Source organism: Parambassis ranga, chromosome 17 (assembly GCF_900634625.1).
Source record: "Parambassis ranga chromosome 17, fParRan2.1, whole genome shotgun sequence".
NCBI classification, from domain to species: domain Eukaryota; kingdom Metazoa; phylum Chordata; class Actinopteri; family Ambassidae; genus Parambassis; species Parambassis ranga.
The window spans coordinates 9460343-9482055 of record NC_041037.1 but is presented as its reverse complement, the minus strand read 5'-3'; the positions used below and the strand labels follow the sequence as shown (position 1 = coordinate 9482055).

General features: G+C 41.8%; 1 protein-coding gene across 2 annotated transcripts in view; it reads right to left on the bottom strand.

Annotated features, from left to right (window-relative positions):
• The window catches only part of ephb1 (EPH receptor B1), a 131705-nt gene that overhangs the window by 33884 nt on the left and 76108 nt on the right, over positions 1–21713 (bottom strand). For both annotated transcript variants that reach the window (XM_028426851.1, XM_028426852.1), the window contains exons 4-5: positions 16928–17083; positions 10380–10715 (exon numbers count right to left, since the gene is read on the bottom strand). In XM_028426851.1, coding sequence (XP_028282652.1) covers positions 10380–10715; positions 16928–17083 — 492 coding nt within the window. The remainder of the gene's footprint in view (positions 1–10379; positions 10716–16927; positions 17084–21713) is intronic.

Sequence of the window (21713 nt, the reverse complement as noted above, 5' to 3'; positions counted from 1 at the left end):
GATTTGGCTGTGATTTGTAGGTGTGGACCGAATGTGGCTGAATTTTGCTACAAGGCTGGATTGAGTCTGTCAAGTGTTAGATTTAGTCCACAGGACTCACCGGATGGGGTTGATATGGCTCCAAAACCCTTTTATAATTCTTTTTTTTTAAATAATTCACTGACTTTTGTCAATTGAGTGAGTATATGTAATAGAAGAGAAAACAATAGGTCTTCGTTATCATCAAAAAACATACACGAAAACATACAACGCAAGTGTTCTATAATTACATTTAAAAAATGCACAGTTGGACTTTTTCTTACAGTAATACTATCACTGTCCACTGTAAATGCAGCCAGTATGCTCATATGCTACTAACGTACACAGTATGTAATAGGATATGTCAAATTACTGTCACTCGGGAGGCATTCAGTAGACATCCGCTCATGGATGTATGTTGTAATGAAATCGGCAAATGTATTTGTCTACCTGTATGTCAAAAATCAGGCACTTATCAGGCACAAGTAGGCAACTATCATGTATCTCAAATGAAATAAAAAGGACATTCTGTAGTCAATATAGCACATGACCCCATCTGCACATGTACTACATGTACATTAAAGCAAATGCTTTGGAGTCAAATAGCTGTAGCATTGTGATCGTTTTGGCCCAGCTGCACAGTCTATTCCATCCTTCAGCCCCAGTACACCTGAATGCACACACACGAGCTGTCAATTAACCCAGACACTTGGCAATTTCCTGCTCATTCCATCGTTTTTGTCCTCATACCTGACCACCACCACCACCACACACACTTTGAGTCATCGGACATACGGAAGACATCAACAGCAATAAAACTCTGTGCATGCTTATGTTGTTGTATACCTTTAAATATAAGTCAGAAGGAACAACAGCCCGTCTGTAGGAATTACTCTGTTTCTGTGTTTTCAAGATAAGGCTGCATCTGGAACAGAGCAGCATCTGATTGGCTGAAAGTGTGGTTTTAATCTACAACCAGTTTGAAATAAAATAAATTGGATTGAACTGAAATTGACCCTAATTTTTACCACTGGAATGGGTGTCATTATTCCAATGCAGAGTCGACCTTGCTGTCTTTTTTGCCTACCATTACCTCGGCACATTTTCTCAGTGTTGACATTTAATGAATCTGTGGATGCCTTGTCCCTGCTGACAGTAGCATCAAAGTAGTTCAACGACCCAAAGTTTCTTTTCTAAAAGTAACATTTATTGGTGCTAAACTTTACTTTTTATAGCCATATTTGTTTATCTAACATATAATATGTAATATAAGGAAAACTAACAAGTTCCTAAATGTCTGCCATGAACTGTGCTGGTTTGATTCCTTGTGGTCTAAAGCTTTTGCATGAAATGTTCCATATTTCATTTGAAATGATTTGTTCCTTTTTTTCATTCTGGACAAACCAACATTTTTCAAGCAGCTTGTTTATAGACCTTGAAAACTCCCCTTTCTCAAAATATATGATTTTCTGCAAAAGTATAAGAAAACTTTTGGGACGATTATTTATCACAGATCATTGCCATAACCATACCAAAGAAGACCAATTCTGCCCTCTGCCACTACCGACAAACTTTCCTTTTCCCACTATAGTTAGCTTACTACTTGTCTGTAGCTTGTAGGCACCAAATGTTTCTATTTTTCTGTCTGCCATAGCACCTGCAACATAACACATAATTGAATCTTTTAAGTTAAGAATTTCTGAGGAGAAGAGCCTAAAATGACTCTCCCTCTCTGTATTGTAATATTTTAGCAATTCATCCTGTTGAACTACTATTATTTTATTTTTTTACATGTGCAGGTAGCCAGGTGGATGTTGGCCAGGTTGAGCGGCAGGAGTTCAGGTTGCACCTGCTCTCTGCAGGGCTTGATGGAGAAGGATGCTAATGTGCATATGCCATCAACCCAAAACGTGTGTGGACATGTGCAGATACAGCATGTCAAGGAGAAAGCCTTGGAATTATTAATCAGCATCAATACAGCAGCAGCTAAGCTCTCATTAGTTTAAGCCACAGTGCTGTAGCTACACACAGTAAAACACACATGCAGGTACCTGCTCTGCTTCTATCATGCTGCATACTGCAGGTAAGCATGGTCATAATGATGTTTACTCAGTGTTTAGCTTTATTTTAATAAATGCTACATAAGTATATTTGCTCTTTTAATTTGCAGATTTCCAGGCACTGTAAATATAATCCCCAGTAATGAATGCGTCACTCTTATACAGAAACTGCTTTTTTTATAAAAACATTGCAAATTATTAAATAAAAATGCAAATTGCTTTGCTCTTATGTAGAGACTATTTTCTTTAGTGGCATTTATAAATATGCCCCTAGGATCAACTGCATCATCATCATACACTCCTTCAAGGTACCGAGACAAACCTCTAATTTAAAGTTTTTAAAAAATGAATCCAACCAGACGTACTCATCAAACCAATTTGTCGACATACAAGTGAGTTTGATTGAAAAACTTATTCTATGGCTGCTCACATTAAAGTCAAAGCTCTGGTGGTGTTTGCACATAGTTCTCTCCACCGTCGTGTCTGCAGGCATAAATACAGCCACGCTCTGCATTTTGTGCCCATCAGCCACTTGGCTCTTGGCCTATTCGCTGCTGGGGCCTAGTCTCTGCTCCACCTGGTCTCTACTCACCATATTCCTGAATAACTCCTCTGTTCAAAAGGCAGCAAATAGCACCCTCGACTAAATGACCCTGTTATCACAGTCGGTGGTGATTTTTCTATTTCTTTTCCTCCTCTGCATAGACTTTTAAGTACTGATGTTAGGAGAGTGAGGATTGTCACTGAACTTTTTACCCAGTGTTGTAGGCTTGCAAATCATGTTTTGGCTTTTTCTACAGTTTTGAAGTGTCAGATAATTGCCTGAAAATGTAAATGTGAACAAATGAATGGGCTCTGTTTATCCTGTCAGTGTGAATGGATTCTGTTCTGTCTGCCTCCCTTGGCTCTCACCTCCTGCTCTCCCTTTCTCATACTCTAGACAGAGAGTGTGAGGGCTAAGCTTCACCTCAGTGCACTTCAGCCTCTCTGCTTCTCAGGCTGGTTCACGCTCCAGTGACCAGGGCTAGGGCTGCCTGGGCCGCATTATCAATTACCGGCCGCAGGCACACGCTGTTCCTGACAGACCCATGGGAGGGGCACTCCACACACACAAATTCCTGCAGTGCAAAAAAAAAGAGTTAGGGGAGAGGAGCAGGAGAACCCCGAGTCCTGGTCCCACATTTGGGTGCATGCACAACCTATGTGTCCCTGTAAGTGTATGTCCTGGGTTGAGACCTGTGAGTCACATTTTGAGTGTAGAGGTTTCTCTCTCCCGGAGCACCTTTTAAGCTGGGATTTTCTTGTTATGACACCTTTAACCAACAACTTAGATTTGCGTAATTAATGTTCAGGATTTTCTTGTTAGCAAAGTTTCCGTGTCAGCTGAAATGGAGAACAATATTAACATCTGCTTTTAGAGCATACAGTCTCTGAATAAAAAAAACGACTGTGTCCCACTGGACAGACAGTCTGAGAGGAAAAGCAGGACAGAAAGAAATGTGCACATGTCCTAGTAGCCTATGTGTGAAGAGCCTGTCAGAGACAATGTGTCGCGCCTGTACGAGGGTGAGGTTCAGCCCAATGAAGCACCGCTGTCCCCTCCAACTGCGTCCCCCCCACTGTCACCCTGGGACAACGATGCTGACAGTGATTGGTGACTGTGTCCTGCACGCCTCTCTCCTCCACTACATCCCTCCCATCCCTTGCTCCCGTGCTCCACTTTTATCTGGCCCCACTTGCAGCCCATGGCTTTTAATGCAAAGCTTGGCTCACCATTAATCAAAGTCAAAGCCTCCATGCGTCTGACTTGGACAGAAAGGAAGAGAGAGAGAAAAAGACGGAGAGGCAGAGAGAGGGCCAGAGAAGGAAAAGTATGACACAAGGTGATGAAAGAAGGAAGAAAGAAGCTTATTTACCTTTGTACGACTAATCAGTGAAGTCAGAGCTTTGCATATGTTTTCAGTAGTGTTACTTTTGAATACAGTTTGCTTTCTTTTTATTTTTTTTTTGTTGAGGGAACAGCACATCAGATGTGTTGTTCTATATCTCCACTGATTTATTATTGCATTTCTATATCCTTACATTCACCACTTCAACTGAGAGTCTGCATTAGACCCAACTTTATAGGCAAAGTTTATGAAGCAGACATTGTCATTCAATTCAACAATGATGACACTGCCAGGATTATCTTGCTTAGAAGGTAGAAAACTACTTCCAGAGCCACTATATAGATCGTACAATTATTCTGAAATAGCAAGGGCAACCCCTGCACTAGTTTGCTTCATGTGTAGACTGTATATTAAAAAACATCCACAGTGTCATTTATAACTCTTCTAACTGGGCTTTGTTTCCCATACTGGAGGCGGTCATTTAGCTGCAAAAGAGATAGCAGAGCTCCATCACCTCCCATTGTACAGAAGCCAATATCTTACCTATAGGTGTTGCCATGTTGAAAAAACATGCCATTTTGGAGCCAGACTCTGCACACTGCATGTCAAGTACATCCCTCCCTCCTGCAACTTGGTTGCTGACTACAACATTACTTCCCTTCTTTATTTTTTAGCCAACAAAATAACTAATTAAATATGAATGTATTGATCAAATAAGCATTTGAATATAGTGATAAGAGCTAGCCATAAACTCATAAATCTATGAGTTGAATTTATTTGAGTATTTTTAGTCTGTAAGTGCGTCCGTGTCCCATCCACTAGCATGGAGGAGGCAGGGTTTATGTTCACATAGCAGCCAGCCACCGAGGGGCAAACCAGAGGTTTTGGCCTCACTTTTAGCGAGATGTCATCATCCATCTTTATATACAGTCTAGGATCTTACATAGAAACAGTTCCTGGAAAAGGTTTCTTGAGAAAGTCAGTCTTCAGTGACTAAAACATCACTTCTGTGGGAGCAATAGGCTTAAAAGCTACCATGTACATTTGGACAATGCCTGAGCTGGCTGTACATTCAGCATAAAGCTTCCACAACTGAATTCCCAGCTGGCACTTTTCTCTCTGATTGGACAGAATGTTGCACTATAATTGGTCAGCTGATCTTGCATCAAAGCCCCTGCACTCAACTCACACGAATACATACTTGCAAGCCACGTCTACAATCGAAATTGCTCTTTCTCTGTATTGTACTTGTGGTTTGTGCTTTAAGAAGCTGCCACACTATTGAGCCATGCAGCCTCCTAATAGGGACTGAGTGTCTCAGATGAGGAAAAGAAGCCTATAGCCTGTGCTGTGCCTCTGTCAAAGGCAAAGGTTCAACTGCTAGCCATCTTATTAGCAGAGGCTCAGAGGGCCAAGCCAGCCATGACTACATGGTAATGGGCCCTTCTCAAACATCTTAAAGAAGGATCAGTTCAGCACTATGGATTTTTGTCAAGGAACCACAGGCTTGAATTATTTTCAAAATCACATTATGTGTGGAGGACTTTGAACACAGCTCTATTTTTTGTTTTTAAATAATACACTGCATGCATATTTTTTTAACAGAGACACAGACTTATGCATACTCTCACTTAATAAACTTTTATGAAGACATCCAAATTGACAACAGACACAGTAGTATTCAAGTCCGCACTTTTATATTTGCGTGCAGCTTATACCTCACTTTCTGGATCCGGGGACAGCATTCAAGATTCATGAGAAAAGGCGTCAAATAAAATAAAAATGGCATGGAAGAGAGAGGGCCTGAAGAACTGTCGAAGATGATGAAACTTTTGTAGACCCTAACACTCATACAATAACAGGGAAAACAAGAAAAAAAGGGTAAACACCCCTAAAACAAATGAAAAGTCGTCGTAAACTAAAAGACATAATGAGTAGTGTCTTGAACCCCCTCCACAGACATGTTTGCCTAACATCTCTTCTGACCGAGGAACCCACAGAGTGCAGATCTCTTTTATATATCTGATTGTTTGGATTTTCAGTCTTGGGCACTGCTTCTAAGTATCTCGTATGCAACCCACCAAGCCGACTTGCCCATAGAAGGCCAAGGATAGTGATGTTTGCATTTCTGTGGGAATAGCTCTCTAAACAGCAGCTAAATGGAGGAGGATTGTTTGCAAATATATTTGGCATTCTGTGGTCTGAGGGATTGTTGGCACATAATCTAGGTCAAGAATGCTGTGCTAAGATCAGAGTTGATTTTTCTAAAGCAATTTATACAACTTCTGTTATGCATTGTTCACCAAACAGGCCTCAAAGTAGGGTGCACTCCCGATCTTAAGGCAGCAGTGTATATTGGTTAAATGTACAGGGTTACATAAGAAAACACGGCTGCCGATTTTTTTTATCACCCATGTGACCATATTGAGGCCATTTAGCATTTTAATAAATTCTCTAGAAGTAGAGAGTGTCTCTCACTCCTTAAATCTAACCACATGACACAAAATAGCCATTTTTCAGAGGCTAACACAGATAAATATGACTAGATTTAGGTCAGGTGTGAATGATAGCCTTAGAGGGGGCAGTATATAACCTTTGTGTGTCTGTATCTTTATATGTGTGTATCTCCTGGAGAGCAAAGGCCGTGAATGAACTCCTAAATCACACTATTGATCAGTCCTTCCTCCCAGACACACGCTGGGATCGAGGGCAGTTAAATGTCCTCTTTGGTGATTCACACTAAATCCCTTCAACCCACCCTCCCCCACCTCCATTATTCCCTCCTTTCCTCCACCTCTTCCTCCTCCTCACTCTCCTTTTCCTTCTCTCACCCTTGTCTTCTCATGGTCAATTTACACCTTAACCCCTCTAACTGCTGCTGAGTACTGTTTTTGGGTGGGCTTGGTTTCCTTTAATCTGTCATGTCAAAGACTCCGCTGAGACAAGTACAAACTTTTCTTTTCCTAAATAAAAGACTGTTCTCTTAGGTTGACATTGTTATAGGACTGGGAAGGTAATAATATACCATTACCTTTGTCAACAGCCTATTTTACAGAAAGGCTCTATTTATCCGTCAAATCCCATAAGTGATAACATTGTTGTGAGCTTAGAAGCAGAAGTTCTTAAATCTGATGTAAGGGTCTCTAGACGGAAGGAAACTGTAAATACCTGCTTTTATGTGACTTAAACCTGCACCATCAGCTGGACAATAGTCCTCTAACCAGGGATTCATTGCATGTATGGACTGACGGCCGTTGTGGAATCTACGAATGCTGCTTATAAATGCACTTTGCATTCATTTTGTTAATGGAACTGTGCATGCGATTTGTAAGCAGTGATTGTGTGAAATGGAAAATAAATAGAAAGCAATGTTAATTAATTGTTATCTGCAAAGCAATCATATTACTCATCTCAAACCTTTTTTAGCAGCCGTGCTGAACACTGAGACAAAAATGGCACACCTTGAAAGGCAGAGCCCGAGAGGGAATATAAAGGAGACTGTAAGAAGTGTGCTGTTTTATCTTTGCCCACGTCTTCAGGCAACAAAAAAATATGGTGAAACTATTTTTAAAATAAACACACTAACCTGTGTGATACCAAGGGACGGCTTCATGCAAACAAGCAGCTGGAAAGCATTTCAGGGTGAAGATTCCTGATGCACTTAGCAAAATGGCTGCTCCAGGTGGCTAATTTCTTTCAATCAAAGTCAAAAACAAACATTTAAAATAATTCAGGAAAAATCATTTTTAAAAGCTTTTAAAGCTGCCCTGATTTACGGTGGGATATCTGGAGCTGGCATGATTATAATTACAACAGGAAGTTCAGCCCCATGAAGATGATTTGTGTGCACCGAAGCAAATAGTCTTCTATTGGTACTCTATTGACAACAAACACGACTTGCCACTTTACTTGCTTCTCCTGGCTCCCACCTCTTTTTGTAAGAAAAAAGGATGTCAAGGCTTACACTAATAGCATGATGCATTGTTGTTGTCTTTATGAAACTGCAGAATACAGAAGTATACATTGAATGTGTCATTCTCAGTTCTTCAATTGCATTATTAGCATTAATCCTTTCTTGGATACTTCTGTTGCCAACCCCCTCTGTCGAACCAAGGAACAGTGCAATTACCTGGCTACAATGGGGCCACATAGGGCTGGACATGGGCCTGGCAGATTACTGGCAGACACCTCATTACTGCAGCAGACTACAACAATAGGCCTGGGCATTGCTTCTTCTACATCTATCTGTCAAGTGTACTATTAGCCTGTCAAATGGGGACAGTCAGAACCATTAGGCCACCTTGATAATCAGACCTATTTACTCCCTCATTTTCCTCTCTTTCACTGTCACAGACACTCAGTCTGGCAGGGAAAAAAAGCACTCCATTTCTCTATCCTGCCTTGTCTGCCCTCCCACTCCTCCCCTGACCCATTCTTAGACAAAGACAAGTTCAGTTGGTCATTATAGTCCATGTGAGTCGCTGTAATCAAATGCAGTGTGCCCTCTACCAACCGGGCCACATTTCATTTCAAAATGTGCTCCTATACAAAAGGGATCTGGATAAAGTAATTACGATTTCACCGGTCTTTGAGATAAATGTAAAGTAAGTTCATTCTACAATTAAAGTGAAAAGAAGCTAAATTGGAATTCATCTGACATTTCATCTTCGGATCAGACTTTTTGCTCATCTGTACAGGACAGGAATGTAAAATATCCAAACCTTTAAGGAAACAGTGCACAGCTCGTTACTCTTTTCTCACACAACAACTCCTTGTCTTTCAACACACAGTAAACTCAACTTTGTATCTGTTATTAGGTCCCACAAGCTGCATTTTTCATGGTCCATCCCATCCACAGGAAATGAAACCTAAAAAAAAAGCCTCATTTAAATGTTTCACTTGGTCAATACTTGTCCCTTGATAGGTGCTTCTGTGTACAAGTCAAAGATCTACAAAAGCATGAAACATGCTGCTGCGGAAAGCACCATCAAAGACATAAAATATCCTCAACCTGTCATTTCCATTGGCTGCGCTCAGATCCCAACACAGGCGCAGTTAGAGGATGAGTTCACACATGCAAGTACAAACATACTGAGACAAGGAAAAGAACAGCATAAACAGAATAAAGGCACTTTTCATTGGCAGTGCACAGATCTATCAAAGGGATAATATGTATACTGACAGACCAGGAGAGAAATGCTTCTATCTCTGGCTAGCCATGTCCTCATTATAGATTAAATATACAGATGAACTATGTGGCTCCGCCTCTGCCTGTGACACAAAAGTAAAACTAAAATTTTACGCCCTGTTGGAAGAAGACTCCATCTTGGAACCAGAATTAGTGAAGCTGCATTGTCCCTCTTCCGCCAATGCACCAGACAACTTCTACGCTGAGCATACCCAATCCTCAAATCTTTGAATAGCTTGGCTTCTCTATTGGCTACTAACTGTGACATCACTTCCTTCTTTATCAGCCAACTATAACTAATTTGATACAAACATATCGAAAAATATGAGCACTTGAGCACAGATCAGTGCCAGAAGAGTTATATCTATTACTTATACTGCAGCCTGCCACCAGGGGGCATTTGAGATGTTTTTGCATGTCTTGACTTTTTTGGGAGCTGTTATGTCATTGTCATTCTGTTTACAGTCCCTGATCCTCATACATAAACAACTAAATAGTTCAACACTGGCAGATTTTGTATGTACTTATTCACACTGACTGAGGAAGGGCATAGCTATGTTACTAGTCATTTCATGTGCCTTTACATTTCCACCACTGCTGCTGTTTTTCTGGTGAGGTCTGTGAAAAAAGGCTCTTATCAGACATAAAGAAAAGATGAAACTGATGAAAGTGAAACTTAAAAACATAATTTCATAAATGATTTGCAGAGGGATTATTACTGTTACCAGTGCTAAAAGCTAGAATGTCCACAGAGAGTCTGCAAACTGAGGCTACTTCTATCATACAGTTTGAAGTGTAAACAAAAGGAAAGAGAGATGGTGCCACAAATTGTGTTTGTCCAGTCCCAAAATGTAACACGTCCCCAGGTGTGAACTCATAATGCATTTTCTTAAAGGGATATCCCTCATTTTGATTCAGATGGGGGAAAAAGGATGTGTACCTCAACATCCTCCCATCCGCTCATGCTTTGAGCCTTCATTATTCACAGTGGAGCAATGTGAAATCACAGTAGTCCTGAAGTCTGCTAGGCCATGAAGTGTGCAAGATGATACTCTTTTGAGGTGAATCACATTTTTCCAATGACAGAGAATTTGCCATTCCACAAATGCAAAATGAAATAGAACTACTTAGGTGGTAAATGAGATTGCTTACAGGGAAAAAAGAACAGTGTAGGAAGTTGCATGAAGATGAAACAGGTTAGGTCGTGCAATAACACGCACTTACCAGCCTGGTTGGTGGTGATGTCTATGGTAACATGCTGAGCTGGGTATGGGCTCTTGTTGCTGACCCCGTTGACAGCCTGTATTTCAAAGCTGTAAAGGGTGTGAGCCAACAGGTTGCTGATGAACACCCTGGTTTCCGTCAGACCCAGCTGTCTAGGAACAAATTCCACGTTGTCATCGCAGTGGGAGCAGGAACGACGGTCGGCCCGGCACTTCTTGCACACAATGTTGTAGACGACATCATCCCGACCGCCCGTCTCCCTGGGAGAATGCCACTCCAGGATCACAGAGGTCTCGTTCACGATCGAGATCACATTCCTAGGGCTGGATGGGACACCTGCAGACAAAAAGAAAGCAGTATGTTTGCTGAAGTTTTGTGTCTTTCAGCCTAAATCACAGAAACTGTATGGCATCAAATTATTGTATTGCTTCTAATTTATTTGTATTCTGGCAATTTAGTCAGTTTACAAAATAAGTGCTGTTGTCCAAGAGAAACTTGTCTTTTTCCAATTTTCCTCCATCTTCAGCACACTTGGAATGCTAATTTATTCTATTCACACCCAAAGAGATCATACAGCGAAACGTTTGTGTCTATCAAACATTGGTTATTTAGCAAAATGCAGTGTTGCATGGAGTATTCTTATCCAAGTGGCTCCGGAGATTCACGCTCCCATTCATTCCCTCATAGCCTGCAGCTGGAGCTGAACCTCAAAAGACGATATTCAGAAAGAAATCAAGAAATAATAAAACTATTGTTTTGCTTGAGTGGTGGCTTAATATTAGGGTGCAGAAAAGTGGCTTGTTCATCCTCCTGCAATTGGAGCACAATTCTTTAAAGTCTGTTCTAATGGCATTGAAACGCTGAGATTTTTGCTTAGCTTAGACTCTGTGTCCCTCCGGCTGCTCAGAGGCTGCTCTTTCTTCTCAGATACCAGACAAAGCAGCAGCTTGCCAAAGCCCTCAGTCAGTGCTGTTTAGGCTGAGTGAGGCAGCGCTGCAGAACTGATCTGGTACCAATTTATTCTCCATAAAAAGCTGACCTTTATCGTTAAAAAAGACGTTAAACTGACCCATTTCCAGTTTAAGAGCCTTTGAAAAATTACTCAGCTCTCTGACAAACTGAGAAAAAAATATCACAAAAAGAGGATTACATTGAGATTTTTACCCATACTATATTATAGCACATTTCTGTTGGTCCAGGGCAGATAGTTACTTCAGTCACCACAGACACAATTAATCACTGTTGCTGCAAAGCCATTTGGGATATACTCTGTGGGCTGGGACAAAACGGCACAACACACAAGGGTGGGGGAACAGCACTGTTTTAGTTGTTACCTCATCTCAGTGCCTCAACACCAGAGAGGCCAGTGACGAAAAGGGTGTGACCTCCACACTGTGATTATTATGGTGTGCCTGAGAGGACAGCTAGTGCTCCAGATATGAGGTCAAATGGCACATGATTTGGTCCTTGGATGCTACCAGATGCATTGTATGTGTGCAGGGAAAATTCCACCAAAAAAGGGTGTGTGAGGGAATTGGAAGCACTTTAGCTGCTTCCCAGGGAATTGCACAATAGGCACTTCATATGTTACTCACACAGTATGTATCACCCGTATCATCCATCACATACATGCACTTGCCCCAAAAACTTGCATCGCTGGGAAAAGCAACGCACAGCTGCTCAAGTGGAAAATGCATGTGACACAAACACACATACCTGAAGTATCTGCTTCCATGTATTGGTGTCTGCCCTGTCTGTTTTAATGTGCAAATACAACACTAAGAAGAAATGTTGCCCGGCTGAGGTGTGTTAAAAATGTCACACTTGTTTTTACCAATTAGAACCACACCTCATATGCAGGGACAAGAAATCAGATATGACTGCTACTTAACCAGTGATTTGCAGATGATTATTGCAGCCTTTGGCTGTTTTAATTTGCCATGGGATTTAATTAGTTAAGAACTTTATCCACAGGCTCTTAGCTGACATTCATTTAGCTGTGCCAGTCAGATTTCGTTGTGCTTGCAAACATTTTCTTTCACTTATATTACAGGAGTAATACATGATTTGTCCAAAAAGCTGCCCTTGGCATGGATCACACCAAAGCTCTATTTTAATGATGCTTTTTCTATCATAAGGTTTGATGTGTAAACAAAGTATAAAGGAAAGAGGTATGGTATGATTTAGCTATTCTGATCAGATTTAGCTGTGTTGAAGAAGCAATGCATAATGTATCCCACAGGCAGCCCTTCATATGTATCACACAATAGTAAAATCACAATAGTGAAATCACATCAAGTGATAGGAATGCTAAGAGAGTCTCAATGTGCATGCTTTTGTACAATATGGGCCACATTATGCAGAGGAGAGTCTGGTGAAGAGGACTGCTTCGGCCAATATATTTAATGCCCATTAAACAGATGTAACAGTCACAGGGGCACGTTATGATACAGGCTTACCAAAGTGAGTGATGCGTGCAGAATGAGGACGGTTTCTCAGAAAGCACAGAACAGCGAGGCTGCAGAATTAGTGAGGATACTGTACTTAAGGTAGGATGAACGCACAAGGTGGATGGTGCTTAAATGCAACAATGATGTCACTGCTGCCAAAGCTGTGAGTCAAGGAACAGCCTGTGTAAGCTGTTTACATGGTTGCAAACACTGACAAAACCCCATAATAATCCTGTTTATTTTATGTTCTAACACGCCAAGTTTGTTTAGTCGCCCATTTCTCTAAAAAATATAATACAATGCATTTTTAAAAATGAAGCCTGATGATCACAAAGCATGGCAGCCATCTTACTACTATTACCATCGTACTTATTATTCATTTCAAGGTCAAATAATGATCAATAAATCAGTGCTAAAGTAGGAGAAACACACACAAGATCACTTTTAAATTAAAACACGCAGGTAAACATTTTTAAACAAGCATAAAAATCCCCACAGTAATGGGTATTTAATGGTTGCCAAATTGCATACTAAAATTGTGCAATAGCATGGTGGCTATTATCTCCAGAGTTATAATAATCCTACCATGCCACTCCCGCTGCATCTTCCACACAATTACAAACTCATAAGCATAAAGCTGTGCTGGTACTGAGAGAGCTTTACGGTGCCACCTGGGCTGTAAAAAGACTACATCCCAGTTTTCTCTCTAACATAAAGAGTTATCCAGTGTTTAAAAATTAAATAAAAAAGTCTACATATTGTTTACTCATCCACAGTTTTAATGGTCTGAAGCCAGTGCTTGTATTCTTTCAAACAGTTTGTTGTTATGATGTGAAACCGGCCTTGAGGGACCGACAGAAGGTCCCTGTGTGGAGATAACTGATCACAGCCAGAAGAGCTGGGAGAAAGACAGAGAGGCTGTGTGGGCTGGTGAGACGTGAAATAAAACACATTAGAAGGACTAATACTGAGAGACTGAAGAAGTCATAGATGGACTGGAAGATGAGAGGAGAAGGGTTTCCTTTGACTAACGCTTTAACTAACTGTACGCATTGTTTTCTACAATAACTTTTAATGTACATTGACCAGCTAATCTTTAAATGTAGCAGAGAGACTGGTGTCATGCGTGTGTCTGTGTGTCCACAGCAGATTGCCGCATTATGTCCTTCAAGCCAGTGCAGGGCTTAGAATAGAGTAGGCATTTACTACTGCATTACAGAAAGAGGAAACTAGCCAGCTGCTGGCTGAGCTGTGGGAAGAACCCTCAAACAGCCCCACAGGCAAAGAAAAAATGTCGGAAAAGAAGATAAAATGTATTCACATTGACGGCTCACTCCCGTTTGCGTTTGATAAAGACAGAAGGAGGGAGGGAAAGAAAACAATATGAGGAGATGAGGAGAATGGAAAAACAGATAACCTTGTCTTTTCAGTCAGGAATTTTGGTGGGTTTTGTTTGTATTAAGCAGGGCAGACAGTGTTTGACAGGGCTCAAGTAGGCTTTCTGGGGACAGGCCACAGATATGAGTACTGAAGGAGAGCCACAAGGTTCTGAGCCAATGTGGTGCAGATCAGGAATGTAAAAATTCATCAGAAACATACTATTTTCCTTCTCTTTCCCTATATTTATGTTGATTCAATTACATTCCAAAGATATTTATGGGGTGTTGGTTAGGAGCTGGCGAAGGTAGTTTCCATCATTATACATTTTTTTTTAATGTAATATTGTAGTGTGGTTCTCTGGGATCTCTCTGACATCATGCATTGCTGTGTAGTATGCTTAATTTTCAAATGTATAGTCATATCTCTGTCATCCCTCCCACTGCGTTGATGGGATTTTTTTTTCTTTCACTGTCATTATTAGTCCCTTTTCCCTCCATCACTCCCTCCCCTTTCTTCACACCGGGATGCTCTATCACTGCATCCCTTCTTCCCAACGGACCAATAAGCACTGGTTTCACCACTTGACTCCCCTCAGTCTCCACTCAGCTTGTCACTCTCCTCCTCTTACTCACACAATGAGAGAAACCCACTGGCCCAGCATGCTGGAGCGGGCAGACCTCCCCCCATCGAAACACCCTCACATGTACACATTAATTCTTTTTCACACATGCACACCCGCGGGGAAGCAGAGGTACGTCACACTGGAGCCTGGAGGCTGGAGAATGGACCGAGAGGGGATGGAGTGAAATGCAAAACTGCTGTCCCAGATGTCCCTGCTATGCTGGATAGCCTAGCTGAAAAGAGTGGGCTTCACACTGTGAGACATTACACTTGTGGTGTTCCTCCCCTCAGGCTCTGACTGGAGTCAGCGGAAGACAGAAGATTGGGCTAAAAGAGGGGGTGGAAGGTGGATGGGTATTTTGAAGTGCAACCTAGGCTTGCCATATTCATATTCCTGAAGGAAAAAGGTGGTGGGGCAGGGATGGGGAGTACTGCGTGAGGCCTCCTGCTGACAGAGCCAGGCGCTGGACAATCCATCAGCGAGCTAATCAGACTGATCTGGAGCATACAGGGACCTGTGCCTCTGACGCTGGCGAGAAGCGCTTAAGCTACAGCTTCTCCTGCTACAGACTGGCCTGATTTAAGCTACTCTAGCAGTGCTCTTATCAGGGCTGGCAGTATTAAAGAGATTCTTACTAGGATGATCTCACTACACCCCCCACTCTTGCTGAGCTCCAGGGCACCCAGAGCACCAGGCTCGGCTGCTACTGTATGTTCAAAACCTCAGAGAAAGCTTTGAATGTGCTGCTGCAGAAGATTTCTGAGGAACCAGTGAAGATGGTTTAAGAGGTTAATGTTCAAAGGGGCAGTTGAAAACTAAATTCTCACTAGGACATTTTTAAAGGATGCATGGGAAATAAAAGCAATGCAGTCTGCCGCAATATTATGCTTCTTAACTCACAAATAAATGTGTGTTATTAAAACACACTGAAGAGGAAAAATGTAAAGCAGAGAAAAAATGGGCAGAATTGACAGAGAAGACAGGACTATGATGACTGAAAAAAGCAAAGGTAGCAGCCTGCATTTGAAAAACAAAAGATGATCAGCGGGGAGCTGTTGAGATTACCAGGGGAATATTCAAGGCCTCAAGGTAGAGGCAGATGCTATAGTTGATGGAGCATTCACAAATTCACCAGAGAGCCTTGTAGTATACCACGGGAGGGCTGAGAAAAGTCAAGGTGAAAGAAGGGTGTCATCCATTGAGAGCCTGATGGTGTGGATAGCTACACTTGGGAGGTGTTAAAAACAGGCACAGTTCCTCTACAGTTTTTTTAAGGCACTTATTCAAAGGTATAAAAAGGAAACGTGGTGCAATGAATAAACTGCACATCTCTGCAGCTGCTCACCGATTAGGAAAGTACAGCCCTGACTGGGCCAATTAACCACAGTAAATCAGGACTAAATGAATACATAACCACACCAATAATGCATCCAGGTCTGCTGTTGTGAGGAGAACAAACCATTAAGAAGCCTCCCTCATGGCAAGCGAAGGAAGAGGTAAACAAACTTTTTTTGGGGCCTGTGAGTGCTGTCCTTTTGCGTAACTGAGCGTCAGCAGGGACGACAGGAAGGCTTAGCATATTGCTTTTACATCATATTAAGATAACTATGATTCAGCGAGGGGGCCTTATTGGATCTCCAGCGGATAACGGCAGGACAGTGTCGAAGCTTCGCAGCATCTGCCTGAGTAATTAGGACTTCGGGGGATGATACCAGACAAGAATGAAAGAACAACAGCAGAACACAGAGAGAGAGGAAGAGAGGTAGAGATAATGGAGAAGAAACTCATTGGCACAATGATGGAGATATCAATGATGGAAATGCTGCACTTTTCATTATTAAGACTAGACCAGGCTTTGGTGATTTAAATACATGGACACAATAGGAGTGAGAAAAAAACATGTCATTGTCCAAACATAACGCTGTATATGCATGAGCAGTCTATTCATCATAAATGTCACATATACATTTACACCTAAATGGATAATGGATACTGCATGCATGCAGCATCACCTATTACTGGGTGTTGTTCTACAAGAATACAAGTGTGTGACAGCATAAAGAGTGTGTATGCAGTGTCATGTATGGTATGCTTACTGGTGCAGGGTTCATCTGGCTGATCGGCATCCCCACGGTAGTAGCCATTCCGACACACACAGATGGTGGCAGCCTCGGCTGGGGAGCGGCTGTTAGGAGGGCACTGTAGACAAAGACCTGGACCCTGGGTTGACTTGAAGGTACCCGGTGGGCATGCTATGACAAGAGAAGAAGAAAAAAACAACAGTTAGAAAAGGAAGGGAAAGGAAAAATCCACGAGCCAAGCAACACACCAGGAACAAGCATCTGGGACTCATTATCTGCTGGAATGGTAAACAAAGAACTACAGCGCAAGCGAGTGACTGGTTCTCTGCTTTTTATGATACACTTAACCCACCTAACATCGAAGACTGAACAGATTAAACAAATATGCAAAAAGAGACACCATGTATTAATTGGTGACATTTACAGAAAACGTTGCAAGAAAAAAAACGTTCACCATAATGACATCATCCTTGTTACTCAGGCTGTTAGATGGCACACATTGGTATTGGTATCTATGGTATTGCAGTATATTCCTATTTCTGTAGTCCTAATCTCTTCTGCATGTCTACACTGATACAGTACTGATATAGTATATCATTTCCTTTTGTTCTTTTCTCATCTGCAATGAGCTTCTGAACTTCTTTGGCCACCCACGATGTTGCAAATATTTGTGGCCATTTCAATCTTCCACTAATCCTAATCCCACTTGGACGAGACATCTCTGAAGATCCTAAAATAGTAATTTGCTGGAGTTTATATGCATATGTTGTAATATTTTGTTTTGTTTCTCCATCATGTGATACCATCAGCAGCCTGAGCACAACCCTCAACTTAGAGACAGAGTGATAGAAAGAGGAGTCCAGGTGGCACTAATTTGTGGAGGTTGCTGTGAAGTGTCAGAGTCCTTAATTCTAAAGGCCATGGTGGAGGACAAAGATTATTGTGTCTGATATCACTGCGCCTAAGTGCCGGCAATATCCTAATCCATTTACTATCACATCCCAAAAGAATACAAAGCTGAAGAGTTTCTGCACTGTGAGGAAGGATTTACTGACTATAATAACTATGATAAATGTCTAATATTTTAGCGTGGGGGTGGAAATGGTGCCATTGCTGCACTCCAAAGCGGGAGTGGTTATAAATTTAATGGGACATATAGCTTACTCTATTTTCCTGAGTAAAAGATTGGAAAAGATCGACTGTGGGTGCAGGATAGTCAAAGTCAACAACAGCACTTAGGCAGTATGTAAGAAGAAGAAAACATGCTGCCATAAAACTAAATATTATATATAGTCTGCCAACAAGGACAGGGTTTATCAAAATGATGAGCCACTGGTTGAGCGTTTCAGATAATAAAGAAGAGATGCTTTAAGTCAGTACTAAATTTGCTTACCACAAAGTGGTTGTATTGTATCTGACAAAGAGGCTTTTATTACAAAATGAAGAGCTTGGTAAGTGGAGAGTTACTTGAAGCAACAATGACAAGGAGCTGGTCTGATTCTGTGTCGTTTCAAATGGTAGAGTGTGTATGAGAAAACCATTTAGACCTTTTTTATTAATTAATTTTAAAAAGCTATGCTCCATTTAAAAAAATGCACTGAGAAGTTAGCATTCAGCTGTCTCTCTCTCTCTAAGGGATGGTAGTGATGGACTGAGAGATAAAGACAGAAATCATGTGGAGGAAAGAGATGAGACACACACACACACACAGACGGACACACAAGTCAAGCTGCTCTTCCATCTCCTTTAATGTATCTTTCGGCCACACCAAAGGCTAACTGACTGACCTCATGTCTAGTCACACAGCACTGTCCACAGGCGGCTGCACCACTAAATACAAACACACACACACGATCAGACCACAAACACTTTATAAAAGAATGCTCTGCTAGCATGTGGATGCTCCGAAGCTGCCCTGCAGACGCACCGAAGAAATGTCCTAAGGGGTTTGACAGAGTACTGAAAATGTAATAATGTTCTTATAAGGTAGTGTAAAGCTCTTTTTTAATGCTGGAGTGGAAGTCTGCAACCTCTCTCTCCTCATAATGCATAGATTTCATGTGTGACGAGATCAAGCCCCTTCTAATACAAGAACATTGAGACTCTTAAAAGCTCCCCCTGGCCGTATGGGGTAGCTCAAACCATCTGCAGAGCCATTTTATAAAGCAATAACTTCCAACGATATCAGGGATTACAAGACGATAAAACACAGATCAAAAATTCATTTTTAGCAGGAGAAGGGGAGAGAAGCTATGCGTCATCATCTTTGCTTTATCAAATTCAGTGGAAGCAGAGAACCACACGCATGCAGATCGCCATCTCGCAAAAAGCAAGCAAAGCTTCAAATGTATTGCCGAGCTCTCATGAAAAGGGATCACAATAGGTTGTTCGGTGTGTGTTTAATGGGGTGTGAGCGGAATATGTGCATTGGGTTCTGCCCCTGGGGTTGTGTGTTTACAGACAGAGAGGAGCTAGCCTGGACACTCATAAATGGGCAAAAGTGCAGAGAAAGGCAGAGGAGGCTGTGCTGATTCAGCTGTCTGAGTTGCAGTAGTGCTGCAAATGCGCCTCAAAGCCGACTCGCGAGCTAAAGAACGCACACACTCTATGTATTCATAAACATACACACACCCTGAGAAACGCCACCGCATTAGAATCAATGCTATCCTCACCTCCAGAATACATTTACTGAACTGATTTACACAGCAGCACATGTAACCACCGCTGACCCCATTAAATGAGATGGTGCTCCCACATTTTCCGCCACTTGACTAGAATATGTTCCACAGAACCTGAGATAATTTAATGCCTCTCCTTGGAAAAGTAAAGATGCTGCAATCAGCATTACAGGCAGGGAGATAAGTGACAGCCAGGCAAAAACAAACAGGCAGCCACACACATGCAAACACTTTAAACACAGCATAAGATGAATGTCTGCCTAGATTACAGCTCCTACCTTGGAGCTGAGGCTCTTTTTCTAATTGACACGTAATATGTGCATGAATCCTTGCATCAAACTCATTAATTAAGTGCTCACTGATCTGCCTCACAGAGTGAAAGGGAGGAAGAGCCCGATGTGGGCAAAAAGGGAAAGAGAAAGCGATGGGAATAATGTTAGAAAACCCTCAAAGGTCTCGTTCTAAGGGCGAGCAGCAGTGGGCTGAGCAGTGTTATGCTTCATTGAATTTGGAACTGAGCCCAAAGTCTTTCTTCCTGATTTGTGAATATTTAGAATGGAAGAGGCCAGGAGTTCCCAGTGCTGCAGGAAAAAAAAAACACATAGACCCATCACTCATCAAATGTGTTGGTTTTCAGGGACAGGAGGGGATAGAACATTAGATCAACAAGCAATTAGTCTCCCCAGTGGGAGAGTAACCCACTGCTGAACTGGCTGCATGCAGAAACAAAACATTCATTCCTTTCAAGTAGTCCCTACAGGATTCTCCTTGCATTGTTCTCTCCTCCTCTGTTCCGCACTTCTTCTCTGCCCTACCAGCTTTTTGTCTGTCCCACTGGAAACGAATTTGCTCTCACTTTTCTCCCACCTTTCCTCCCCTCCTTTCTTCAGTGTCTTGATTGACAGGTCTGAATTTATGCCTGTCTTACTCTCCTTCTGCTCGTCCTGCAGTGAGTTGACGCAGGTATGGCGGCTGTGGTTCACTGCACACCACTCATCGCAGTCTTAGGAGAGATGACCTCATGCCATTACAGTAGCAAACCGGACAGGCAGAAAAGAGACGATGATCTCTTCACTGTCATTTTCCCAGCTGGTACTAAATTACTCATTTCTAATAATGACAACAATCTAAATATGAATGTTGTGTATAAACCAGCATGGTGACTGCACTTTTCTACATTTTGAGTTAATTAGGAGAAAACGTTGATCCTCTTTCTACACACAACAGTGGTGTATTGATTGGCCCGGACAAGTGCTACATGAGGAGATTAGCAATATGAGCTAGTCTCTGTGCACAGGCTTTAAGAACGGCTGATATGCAGAGCTGGGAGTTAGTGCTCAGAGGTTAGACTAAGCAATATGCTTGCTGAGTGTATAATAGTGCACACTGCAGGCAATACATCACACTGAAGCACACTGAGACCATGTCACATAAGGTGCATGTGCTTAGAATGTGCAGTTGCATATGTTCCATAAGAAACCAAAATAATTGGAGACGTGGGATTAATGGAGGCACTGCGATAAGATTTACATTAGCTTGTCAGGGAAGCATCGCCAGGTGTGTGAGAGATAAAATGGTAATGCAGGAGTTAGAAATTGCAGGAAGCCAAAGCAAAGGATTATGACCAAAACGGGTTTGGAAATAGCTTTCTGACTCAAACCCAATCAAAGTTACAGTACACTAAAGTCCTCCCCACTGACTTTACTGTTGGCATCACTCTGAGGTGGTTTTAAACCAACAGGAATGGCTTGGCAGAAAACTGAAATGAAATCAAATGTACACAGTGGATGAAGTGGAAAGGTACTGAAGTTGAGGTTATAAATCTTAGATCTCCTCAACTAAGTTCTACACTGTAAAGCCAGACTTTTCCAGAAGATTGACCACTGCTGGCAGACCACTGCTGTGCACCCCCCTATGAAATCCAGAGATGAGGGTCTTTATAGCCAAAACAAAATGTTGCAGTTGCAGGAATTTCAAATGTGTTTAAAGATGTAAAAGAATCCATTTTAACCCAAACCAAGTAGTTTTGTTGCCCAACCTTAACCAAGCAGGGGCTGAAAGCAAAAATAATCAAAAATGGAGAAAATACCAGAAAAAGTAATGCTATAAATAAATGATAGCAA